The 11912-nt window shown below is 36.6% G+C and overlaps 4 protein-coding genes across 4 annotated transcripts; 2 read left to right on the top strand and 2 right to left on the bottom strand.

The window, feature by feature from the left end:
* Positions 1 to 65: 65 nt before the first annotated feature.
* Positions 66 to 522, bottom strand: LOAG_08722 (hypothetical protein; the record flags this gene model as incomplete). Its single annotated transcript, XM_003144252.1, has 2 exons — positions 66 to 295; positions 342 to 522. The coding sequence occupies 2 exons, from the start codon at positions 520 to 522 to the stop codon at positions 66 to 68; spliced, it is 411 nt and encodes a 136-aa protein (XP_003144300.1).
* Positions 523 to 1150: 628 nt separating this feature from the next.
* On the top strand, positions 1151 to 4818 carry LOAG_08720 (hypothetical protein). Its single transcript, XM_020447784.1, has 5 exons — positions 1151 to 1259; positions 3138 to 3255; positions 3733 to 3862; positions 3943 to 4056; positions 4194 to 4818. Exons 1-5 carry the CDS (start codon positions 1217 to 1219, stop codon positions 4323 to 4325), a joined length of 537 nt encoding a protein of 178 aa, XP_020302024.1. The 5' UTR covers positions 1151 to 1216; the 3' UTR covers positions 4326 to 4818.
* Positions 4819 to 5458: 640 nt separating this feature from the next.
* On the bottom strand, positions 5459 to 8997 carry LOAG_08718 (hypothetical protein). The gene is made up of 10 exons (XM_020447783.1): positions 8691 to 8997; positions 8317 to 8480; positions 7674 to 7880; positions 7344 to 7563; positions 6998 to 7160; positions 6520 to 6708; positions 6318 to 6424; positions 6115 to 6233; positions 5918 to 6040; positions 5459 to 5773 (listed from the first exon to the last, which is right to left on the bottom strand). Exons 2-10 carry the CDS (start codon positions 8468 to 8470, stop codon positions 5574 to 5576), a joined length of 1482 nt encoding a protein of 493 aa, XP_020302023.1. The 5' UTR covers positions 8471 to 8480; positions 8691 to 8997; the 3' UTR covers positions 5459 to 5573.
* A 1002-nt stretch (positions 8998 to 9999) lies between these two features.
* Positions 10000 to 11911, top strand: LOAG_08717 (hypothetical protein; the record flags this gene model as incomplete). The annotated part of the gene is made up of 5 exons (XM_003144249.1): positions 10000 to 10094; positions 10284 to 10495; positions 10984 to 11099; positions 11384 to 11484; positions 11820 to 11911. Coding segments are annotated over 5 exons (615 nt in total), but the record flags the coding sequence as incomplete, so codon positions are not given.
* Position 11912: the final 1 nt, after the last annotated feature.

The following is an 11912-nucleotide window of genomic DNA, read 5'->3' as shown; positions in this document are numbered from 1 at the left end:
TCTCTCTCTCTCTCTTTCTCTCTCCCTCTCTTTCTCTCCCCCTCTCTCTCTCCCTATCTATCTATCTATCTATCTATCTCTTCCTCTGCGAGGTTCACCTCTCTCTCGCCCTCGCTTTCCAATCCTGTTTCTGTGGCTACAGATGGAATGGTTCTCATAATACAAGTACCTGTAGAGTGCTCAAATCCAAAATAGCTTAGCATTCCGGAATGATTAGCTTCTTCATCTAAGCTGCTAGAAATGGAAGAAGCGTTAATGTTTTTCCGGAAATCACACAATGCTGGAGTGTTTGATGCTTTATTTTTATAATTTATTAGAAAAAGAGACATTCTATCCATTACTTTTATATGAGACCATTCTGTTAATGTCTGAATGTCTATTTGCTCCCATGCGCATAGGTTCATCTTCTGGGATACTTCTAGTCTGCTGCTTCATGAGGTAGGCGTAAACATCCACCTTCTTCTCTCCCTCTCCCTTCCCTCTCCTCTCCCTCTTCTTTAAGGGAAGTGCTTCAAATTGCATATTCAAGCAAGTTCACTTGTTCTTATTGCTTCTGCTTCATATATTCCTACTCGGTATGTTCTTTGTCAAAAAAGCGTTGTGTTCGCTTGTTCTTTCTAACCTCTAACTCATTTCTGTGTTTGCACTTCTTGAATTAAAGGAACGTATTTATCTTTTCCTTTTTTTCTTTCTCCCTTTCTTTTCCTTTCACAACAGCATAATCTCGAATTTCCATTCGAATGAATGACGTGGAAGTCTTATTTTATGACCATGAAGTTCCATCTCTCACTACTCTATGTTCACTTTCTGGTCTCATTCATGGATGGATATGATTATTAACATAAGGCGAGAATAAAAGTATCACGGATAAAAATGGATAAAAACAAATGTAAACCCGATTAAGTGCTCCTTTTTTTGTTATTTGACGATTCAGGCTTACTACTTTACAAGGTCATCCTCCATATTTCCAATCTGTAAGCTGTTTTTCACCTCAATGCACTTCATTACTTCATTCCATCATATTCCATTCATCGATTTCCACCTGCTATAATCGATTTTCACCTGCTCATATACGGTTAAATTCAGAGTTTATGCAGTTCACAAACGATTTGAATGCTTTAATAAGCAAGGTTAAATTACACGGCGTTGTAATTTCCAGGTATGGCTTGAATGATTTCAAGTAACTCGTAAAAAACTATCGCGCTACACGATTTAGATGGCTTTCGTGGATTATGCTCAGGTGCATGTCAGTAGTACAGGTCTGTGATTTTGCTTCATTTCGAATAGCATTATCAAAAATTTGAAATGTCAATTAAGTATTGATTTTGCAATATATGAAGAAATTTATATAATCAAAGAAGTGTGTAATTTGAAAAAAGGATTTGATTTGTTCAGATTACAACTGTAGAATGGGATAGAATTATTTGTAATTTTTTTTTTTTTTGTACAATTCTTACAATCCTACAAACAATAAAGTTTGATATCTAGTTGTAGAATATATATGTCACTTGAGATATTATAAAAGTAGAAAAAAAAATGATGAATTTTGACATGAAATTCATTCCCTAATTATGCTATATGTTATGCAGTTGGATTAAATCATCCATCAGTTCATTTTACTCATTTCCCTTCATCATCTTGATGTTTTAGTATGGGCTGGAGGATGATATGGGTGACTGGTATGGTTGGCTCGAACTCTGTTTTCGCCTTGTAACACTTCATACATATTTTACAGTATATTCCTGAAAAAAAAAAGCGTTTAGAACAGTGTTTTACTGCTGTTTATGCTGTTTGTAGTTGTCGTTTTGTTGTATCGAGCTCGTTCCATTATCTTCATTTCTTCCTCTGTTCCGCGTATTTAATATTTTCAGCTCTTTAATCTGCTCATGATAGGTATACGTTTTAAAAAAATCCTTCAAACTGTTGTTCGCTCTTATGCTTTCTAAAAATTGTCATTATCACTCTTATAAAATCCCACTTCCTTCTGCATAGTGTATTTAGGAGTAGGAGTGTAAATGGGCTTTGCAGCTCATATGCATGGCACAGCTTTATTTTCGGTTGGTTTCAGCATCGCTGTGAAAGAACTAAAGATTTTGAGGAATCGTTCTGTGTACATTAGCCTTGAAAGATTGGGCGGAAAAAGAAGAGGTGTTGTCTGTTACAACTCATATGAAGTATCGTATTTCCCAGCAAGCTACAGTGAATGGGATAAAACAAAGCTTCAATATTTCTTTTACCCTTTCAAGTATTAATTGGTGGTGAATTGGTTTTTAAGAGATGGTACAAACTGCATCATATTGCTTTAGAGCCTGAAGTTGTATTGGGTTGAAATATAAACAAGTCTAGATATTCCAATATGCTTTAGAGTTCGGAGTCGCTATAGGCGAATGGACAGCATTCGAAGAAACATATCTAAATTTACATCTGGTTGTGACGTTAACAGATAATATAACCATTCTTATGAAATTTAATGAAGACCGAAACAGTGTAAATGAAGCCGAATCTATCAAGGAAAAGGGAAATATGTAGCATTTATTCTCTATATTTAAATTTAATATTGGTAAGGTCTAATTATGCGGTCAGTTTGGACCACCAGTAAGTCGATAATATAAGATTATGACATTTTTCAGAAGAAAAAATTTTTTCGAAGTGTCTGTCATAATGTTGATAAACAGTTTGTATTATCCATTTGCTTCATTTCTAATACAGCTTGTTTGTTATAATTGTTGATGTGGTTCTTACGTGTCGAATTCGACTTCGTCCGTTAAAAATCAATATAATATTGATATTATTACTCGCTTCTATTTAAATTTTTGGGATTGTAAAGATAACTGTTTCGCAATGCTTAAATTAACTCAATGGAGCTTCCCTGAAATCTTTTACTACAGTATTTTCGTTTTTTCTAACATTTTCCCGAAAATTTCTATTCCCACTCTCTTTTTCGAGGCGCACTTCCCTACTCCTTTTATTTTTATTCTTTGGATCTGAAAAAAGAAAATTGTAGTTTATCATTGATTAGTTCATTCTTCACAATTCGATACCTTTTTTTTAGCATTCAAAACTAGGATATGGGTTTTGAAAGTGAACTGATTTGTCGTTTCGAATGGCTTTTTTTGTACAGTTAGTATAAATTTAAGGTGCTGAAAACGACAACAGAATGAGATTTCCCCACATGGATGGTAATTCTAATGTTAACGGATTCGATGACCATATGGTAAAACCTCCAAGTGAACCACTGTTATCTTATGCTGATTGGTTCGTGTTCTACATTTTCCAAAATTTTCTAATTCATTTTCCATTTTGATAACCATATCGATAACAGCATAGTATATTGTTGCTTCGAAATGCAAACAAAAAAACATGAAGGCAGTGATCTGGTGAATGCTGCTGTCATTCACTGCATAGACCAGCTACACTAAAGATAAAACTTCTCTTTTTTTTTTCAAAGTACTATTGAACTTATATTTATCGAAGAATCCCTCTTCAGTTATTTTGCTAAGCGAGAAGCTTTCACGTGAGGAGGACGATAGTAGCACTTTGAATGACACATTTGCAATATTTATTTCTTAGAAATCTTACGTTTTGCAAAGGCGTTGTTTTATTTACAGTTTTTTAGTATTTTAGTAAATGAAAATTGCAAATACTTAGAAAGAACAAGGCAGACAACTACTTTCATTGAGCCAGTAAATATTTTGATGTGAAAGTTCGTCAGGAACAGCTTGTTTATTATAGTGAATTACCAGAAATTCCGAAAACAGCGACAAGTGGGCAGTATTTTGAGTTTGAGCAGATTGCTAATGGGATTGATGGATACTTCGATGAAAATTCGGACACAGATGATGAAAACTTCGGTGGCATTGAAGTTGGCGATACTTGATTTGTTAAGTGGAAATACCCTTTCTGTATTGTCGAAACATTCGTTTTCTTCATAATGTTTTTCAGGACGACTCATTCACCTTCAACATGTGCCGCGTACGACGTTTTCGATCAAAAAGTCCACCTGAAATCTACCCTCGTAAGAGGTTAGGAAATGGAAGAACCATGCATCGCATAGATGTGAGTACCTAATGCGTTCGTTGTCATTGCCATTCTTTGGTTAAGTGACATTACGTCGAGATAGCTTGTTCTCTTGAATTAATTCATCAGAAGAATCATTATCCTAGTTATTTTTTAATCATAATAATGACTTGCAGGTCGATGAGATTTGCAGAGAAGTGGAAGAGGAAGGACTAGATCCAGAAGACGTACTCTGTACTATCCGTGAAGGTTATACAAGAGCTCCGCCTCTTGCTCAGGAAGACGATTTCGATGATGTTGATGTATAAAATTACTCATTACCCGCCCCTAGCGATCATCCTCAAAATTACTGTACTGTTGACATGTTGCTTTCGATCCGTTCATTGCTATTAACGAGGCTGTGTCTTTATAGCTTATTTCCCCGTTGTGCTGGTAGGTCTGTCTGAGTCTGGTCGTATAACTTGGGGATCTGGTTGCCTTGTTGCCGTATTTCCTCTTTGCTTTATTTCATGATTATGCTTTGCTTTAGTTTTTTTTTTTTTCTTCACACAGTGCATCTCTTTTTGTAGCTTGTATCGGTGCCTTTCGTGATTATTGTCTGATTCTGTAAATTGCGCGCTGTTGTTAATTTCTTCGTTAGAGTTCTTCGATAGTGTGGTGTTGTAATGCTAGTGCCGTTTCTTTATTGTCCATAGCACACCGAATATGTGATCAATTTTGTCCATGACAAAGTTCCAAAACAAGGTTCGTCCCTTCATAAGATTTACTGATTCATTCAATAAAGCTTCAATTTCTACAGTATGTTTCTTCTGTCATATTATATATTATTTATACTCGCAGAAAATTGAATCCTTGAAATACAGGGTAATCCCTTAATATACAATATTACCTTCATCCTTCTTCAATCATCGTCAAAACTAAAAGGTCCTCCCACTACTAAAAGTACAAAAGATGTGGGATCCAATCCACAGATATGCACACGTTCCAGCCACGTCATATTTTCGATCTCGTAAGAGAATACTTACATCCTGAGAGTTTATCGGTGGTATCATACGGACAGGTAAATGTTGGTCCTATAAGCTTCAAAATATCTAGTCTGGAATTTTGGATTACTTTTTGATGAGAATGAATACAAATAGATAGTCTTTATTTCACAAATCCATGGTGAGCTATAACTTGACTGGAGGAACGGGACTTAGTGTGTTGAGTAGAAGAGAGGTAAAGTAGGCGGGAAAAAAGAGGATGGAGTTTTCGTAAAACTTGAAAATATAAGAGAAGTGGGTGGATGCGCTGTGGAGTGGACACGGGAAATTTATTATTAAGTGCCACCAAAATGGTCTTATTGGATACGAAATCGGATAAGTCTATCTGAATTGAAGTCCAACTGGGCTTCATTTCTGTATTAATTGCGTAATCTAATCAGTTTTTCATCTATCTGAATTAGGTTTAAAAAAAAAAAAACGAAAAATCGGCAGAGGAAGGAGAGATATACATGAAGACCAACGATACAAATTAGGAACAGTTGAGAGAGAAAGTCAGGAGGTAATGAGTTCATTTTACGGGTTTCTTGTGTCGTCTAGGTCATTCTGACCACCGCCATCAGTGAATTGTTCTTCTGTATTGTTATCATTTGGATCGCTTTCGAATGGATTTCTATACAAATGCAGTGATGAACCACAAGCTTTCGCTGCTTCCGCAACTGTTTGTTTGCTCATCGGAATGACAGGGCCATCAAAAGTTTTTTCTGGGCTTATACCTGAAACAGTAGTTTTGAACAGATGTTTAATCCGAATGTCTTATTGGCCACATTTTTTCTTTTGACTAAAAGCAAATATCGAGATATTTGGTTCAGATGTATAATTCAAGCAGAATGCACAAGGGAACAAATTTTTTGACATACTTAAATGAGCTCTCGATCCTTTTAGTAAAGGTGACCGAGAACCACGAATGGATGGATCAGCTCGAAGATTTTCTGGAGAAGGATTCCGACTTGGAGATTTTGGCTGCAGGAATGTATGGATCCCTGAAATTATAAAAATTTTCTTTTAAACCAGACTTAGATAAATTCATTAAGATTAATCTAATAATAAAACAAGCCAAGTGGAGTATGCGACTGTGCTCTGTCCGAATCCATTAGAAGTATTTGTCGTTGCATGGAAAGCTCACGCAAATGGCGTTGACTGTCACGTACGCTAGCGTATTCCTCCAACTGTCGTCTTAAAAAACATTTGCAGTGAGTGAGTTTCATATGAAACCAGCGTGCCACTACTGCGAAAGTAATAAGTCAAAAGAAAGCATACTTCGGCGTTTTGTAGTCCCTCCAGTGTTGACCTTCGCGACGGCCAAAGAAAATAAGGCTTAGAAGAATAAGCAAGAGGATACAACATACACCCAACATCGGGAACATCTAAATGAAAATCTTAACAGTGGCTTTTTTTTTGAGATGAGTAGATAAGATTACAAATGCTAATAATTCGGAAAAATTTTTTACGAACATCTCACCAAGAACGATTCCCAAAAATAGTATCTAGCGTGTAACACGGGAGATTCCGCTTTCAATATGGATGAAGTAGATAGCTGATATTGGTGATAAGGAGTATGCACCGTTTCAGTTTCTGGTCTGATTATCTTTATCGACCTTTGCTCCAGCCCTGCATCGTTACTGTGAATAAGTGGTGCTGTTACATTTTTCTGCAATAAATAACATTTCAACAATGGGAAACTTGTCTGCCTTCTCATCTCATGATTATTTAAAATGAATCACTACCACAGTTAACTTATCTTTGCCACAGTAAGCTGATGAAATCTTTTAAAAAAAAACGCAACAGACAAATAATTTTTACCAGCACTATTTAGACATTCAATACCACACGTCCGTCATTAATTTAGTTAAGATATGGCCATGTATAATTTTCCTGAATGGACCCTACGATATCGACCCTCAAAACATTCCATTTGACCCAATCGAGTAAATGAGTACCACATGGAAATTGCACCAATCAATTTGAAAAACTGGAGCAAAAAATTTGTTCAATGGTACGAGCTGATCCTTGCTGCAGTATTGCGGATTCCTTTGCAATCCACGTTCCAAATTCAATACATTCACATGAAAGCGATTTTGCGTCCCAATTCGAACTATGCTTCTAAAAAAAATTCGCTAAAATGAACAGTTCGTTAAAGTTAGAGAAAATAGATACCTGGATAGCACTCAGTGGTTTTTTTTATCGAATCTGATTGTCACTCGCCACTCTTTACAAGATATGGTAGCCACCTACCATGCGTGGAAGTGCGACGCAAACTTCATCAAGATTTACATCATAACTTACCCAACTTTATGGCGTAGATCGAGCTGGGCATCTTGAGGTGGTGAATTTCCAGCGGGTAAAATCTGGAATATATATGGATTCAGTCCTTTTCCTCTGAATGAATCTTTCATTGATTTCTGCAATCGATCAATAGTTCGAGTGCGATCAGTTAAGAGATCTTCAGGATCGTAATTTTTTATGTAAACTTCGGCAAATTGCTGAGTTGCGTTACTGTACTTCTCTGGAAAAAAGAATTCGACATCGTAACTAAAACAGGCACTGTAAAACTGAGTGTAATTGCATGCAGAGTAGCAATACAAAAATTACATTTATATGCACATCATATCTTACCGTTATCATTCAAAAATATTGTTATATACTGTTCTGCTTTGTCGTAATTATCCAGTCGTCGAGCAATAACATGTATAACAACTTGATTAAGAGGTGAAACAACAGTACCATATAAGTATCCAAGGGCTCTGTGTCTAGAGGACATCAAATGTAACCATAATGGCAAAGCAGGTCGGCCGTGCAAGGAAGCAGACCATTTAACATCAACTGCAAAAACTTGCCTTCATCGATCTGTCTTCTTAAGAAATAGCATTTTTTGTAACATTTCAAAAAGATGCCTCGTCTTGTCATTGAAAAAAATACCAGAAGTCTAATGAAGAGAATAAAAAATGAGGAATTCAAAAGTTTGAAATAATAAACGAATGAGAAGCATATAAGGCATGCGAAAATCAGCTGTTGTTGTCCACAAGAATTATCTACAAAACAAAAAGGAACGACCTTTGAAACATACAACTAACCTCATACTGTATTCATTTATCTACTGCGGTTTTTATTAGTTTACTGCTAGCGCACATAAAATATATTGATAGACGTTACAGTTTCAACGACAAATATATTATTGATGATATCGTATCAGATTCAATCCTCCATACCAGTATCACTGAGCACGGCAAAGTAAAACTAAAAATAAATAAATTATTACCTGTTTGAGGGAAAAAGTTGCCGGAATGAAGCGTATAAATGAAAAATTCTCCTTTGGTCGTTCGTAATTCGATTGGGTTTATGGTTAGGCGATGTTGAGCATAGCAGAAATTGAAGAGTGCAAATAAGACAGTGGATAGAAGCCATCCAATCATAGTCACAAATCTGCTAACAGTCATTTCATGAAAAGTCAAGGTAGATTTTAGGAAAGAGATAAGCATCAACAATCACAATGAAATCAACAGCGACAATCACTGTTCTGATTAATCAAATACCATTTCAATTATCAATTTTTATCTCTACCAATTCGAAATTCTGCTTTTCAAAAAAAAAAGGAAAAATTGAAAATTTGAACTTATCAAATAAGAGACTTACCTTATTCTGGATTTTTCATAAAACAACTTGATCGATTTTACGAGATTTAGACAAGCAGAAGAGGATAATCGTTCAACTTCATTCCATTGTTCCGTGAATGATTTTTCATAGTCTTGCAACTAATGAGAAATAAATTTTACGTTCAAACAATGAATTTGTATAGATTCCATGTAGAAGCAGAAAAAACAGATGCAGAGTTGATGAGCATTACAGCAGATCCGATCCGGAGGTTAGACTGTTAAGCCAACGACTTTAACAGAACAACAAGCTGAAGTAGCAGCTGCTCAAGTAATGCTTCTTCTTTTACACTGCTTCTCAATGCTTTTCGCTTGAGAAGACGCAAATAATCTATCTTTCAGCGCTGAACAAAATTGATAGGTTTATGCTGAGGAGTGTTACAAAAATCTCTGCCAGTTTATCAAAGGTTTGATGTTGTGCTTTGCAAAAAATAAGCAACATATGCATTGACCTTTGGTCAAAAAAAAAATCCCACAATACTGCTACAAATCCATTAAGAGGCACAAATCTATGTTGCAGTTTCCCACTATTTTCTTTCAATCCTACCGTATCAACTTGAAAAAAAAAGGAAAAGAAAACAAGGTATAAAACCTCAGCTTTCACAATGCTGTGGTGTGTGGTGAGATAAAAGCCTGGCCAATTATACTGGCTTTGGAAAAAAAGGAAAAGTTGCAATCACATTCGCTAGTCCAACCTCTAACTTATCTCAATAAGAAGTCTGTCACATGTTAAACAACTATTAAAGTACAGGAAAGTAGATTCACTGGACAAACATGCTTAACTGTAGGAGAAAACCGTAAATTTGTAGCTTACTATTTCCTCAGATGTTCCCAGGACAAGTCTGCTCACATACAACGTTTTGTAAACTTTTTCGGACGGGTCAAAATTTATTATAACACTTATAACTTTCTGCCAAATCGTTGCAAAAAAAAGGCCAAATGTAGCAGCAAAAAGGTTTTACAAATTTGACGGGAAAGTGCATAATTTTGCGGGAAAGATCAGAATCCACAATTTTTTTAAATAGACTTTTACAGGTAGATCTATCTGGACCAATTCTAAACTTTGTTCCCTTCTCGAGAAATGATTTGTGAAGGAACAAAACTTCTGAAATATCGGATTCATTTTTTCTTTTTTTTTTCGAGGAAGTAAACAGATAAGGAATCAAATCCCATAAAACTAATAGTTTTTGTAATTTAGAAAATCCCCCGCATCAAAGCAAAAATAATGGATTGCAGATTTTATCGCATTTGAACAATATATCATTTTACGAACAATCGATATGCAAATTTAAATGCCACAAAATCCTGCACGGACCGACTGCGCGCACACTTCAGCTTCTGACTTGACAGAGAGCGGTTGTTTCTGGAAGATGAACTGTGGAGACGGGTTTCATCAAGGCGACGAAAGTCCACCAGGTTGTTCATTTCCTTTACTTCTTTTTTATCCCTTTTTGATTCAAGTTACACTTTTTTTAGAATCGTCGACTGTTGACACAAATACCTGATAATATTCGATATTAACCACTGATCAGTCTTGAAATAAAGCTTCCAATTTCTTATCATTTGATTTATAAAGATTCTTTCATCCAATGAGCGTATCTCTCAAAGATGGATACGTCGGAAAAAGCTGTGAGAAGAATTTCCGAACGATACTCACGACTAATCTGTCAGCGTTCACAAAGCAGCAATATTCTCGTGTGAAAGGCTTCAACCAAATGTTTCACCTTCTTGAATTCATGAAGAAATTAATTCTTATAGATTTGTCAAAAACAAGCAAACACCACGGCGGTTGGGCCTATAAAGGGAGTCGGGAACAGGCCCATAATACAGGCAGAGGGAAGCAAATCTAACTAGAACGAATCCGTGAAAGTAACCAATTCGGTGCTACCGTAGGTTTGGAAAGGGAGCATCTAATGAGTCATAACAGGTTATACTGTGTCGTATTAGCAAGGAATACACAGAAGGTTCCTTAAATAATAGCTCCAAGTGATAGCGTTGCGATAAAGGAACTTGATATCTTTTCCATTTCCTGCAACTCATTCCATCTGGTTAAGGGATTCCCATTCCAGTGACATACATCCACTTCCCGGGGCTTAACTTTATTAAGGATTTCGTTGAACTGTCACGCTTCGTCCTTACCTTAAATGACACGGTAGCCTCTCGCATTCCTTTGCCTCTCCTCCTACACTCTCATTCACCTCCATGATTGGTGAGGTGTGTCCTTTCCGGTCAAGCCGTGCTTTACCGCCGATATAATTGACAGCCGTAATTTACAGCGCATAAGGAATTGGGGCGATTGGGAGCGGCGATTGTCTTGTGTTCAGATGCGGTGGCTGATGTGTTCAAGTGTGCTTACCCACGACAGTTAGGGTGTTCACGTATTCATTTGAGCGTCTCGATGTTTATGTATTCCTGAAATAAGTAAGGATGGGATGAGAGGGCGCTATGTTTCATTCTGCGTATAGCTGGTCGATTAGCAGGTTCGGGTACTCATCAAACCGTCATTTCCTTACGATAATTTCCAGCCCTCAGTACCTCTCCATCTTTTAATTCTCGTAGATAGGTCATTCATGGTTTGTAAATGGTCGTACGAATAGTCGTACGCTCATTTTGTTATTCACACTTTTCGTTCAGCTGGCAAGCTTCTCGCTCTCTTTTGACATAACCCAATGACAGGCATTCTTCAAATGGATCCATGCATTTCCGTTGGTTCACCTTGCTGTATCATGTCCATCCATCGGTCGTCGTTCACCCGATCCCGTCTCTTCCGTTCAGTGGTATGCTAACACAGTAGTTCGAAGAGTCCTTAGGAATCTGTAGCCCGTAAAAGGGACTTCGTAAAAAGGACACAGAAAATGACTTTCCACCACCGAAGATCTGAAAGTTTGTTGAAATATTTTCCTTTTGCTGAATTTTCTGCCGGGATCATTGGTCATTCTTATTACTTGCTCCGAACAGAGAGGAGATATTCGTTGTCCACTTCGACAGACCATGTTTTTGAGTTTTAACATTAAGCTGGTAGTTACGGTAACCATGGACGAAATTATTTTTCTGTTTGCTTGATTACATCAGGAATGGTCTTATTTTGCAGCTGACGCGGAATCAATCCTAGTAGTAGTAGTAGTAGTAGTAGTAGTAGTAGTAGTAGTAGTAGTAGTAGTAGTAGTAGTAGTAGTAGTAGTAGTAGTAGTAGTAGTAGTAGTAG

The sequence above is a fragment of the Loa loa genome (genome assembly GCF_000183805.2).
Source record: "Loa loa unplaced genomic scaffold supercont3.44, whole genome shotgun sequence".
Taxonomy (NCBI): Eukaryota; Metazoa; Nematoda; class Chromadorea; order Rhabditida; family Onchocercidae; genus Loa; species Loa loa.
The sequence above is the reverse complement of the archived record's forward strand: the minus strand, read 5'-3'. Positions and strand labels throughout refer to the sequence as shown.

What these genes read in the sequence shown, in the direction of transcription:
- LOAG_08720 (XM_020447784.1), top strand. Translation starts at nt 1,217, where the DNA reads ATGGCTTTCGTGGATTATGCTCAGGTGCATGTCAGTAGTACAG. An exon ending in CTGTTATCTTATGCTGATTG is followed by an intron (nt 3,256 to 3,732) that starts GTTCGTGTTCTA and finishes TGTTTATTATAG; the next exon opens with TGAATTACCAGAAATTCCGA. An exon ending in GAACCATGCATCGCATAGAT is followed by an intron (nt 4,057 to 4,193) that starts GTGAGTACCTAA and finishes AATGACTTGCAG; the next exon opens with GTCGATGAGATTTGCAGAGA.
- LOAG_08718 (XM_020447783.1), bottom strand. Translation starts at nt 8,470, where the DNA reads ATGATTGGATGGCTTCTATCCACTGTCTTATTTGCACTCTTCAATTTC. An exon ending in AGGGACTACAAAACGCCGAA is followed by an intron (nt 6,234 to 6,317) that starts GTATGCTTTCTT and finishes ATGTTTTTTAAG; the next exon opens with ACGACAGTTGGAGGAATACG. An exon ending in ACAGTCGCATACTCCACTTG is followed by an intron (nt 6,041 to 6,114) that starts GCTTGTTTTATT and finishes TTATAATTTCAG; the next exon opens with GGATCCATACATTCCTGCAG.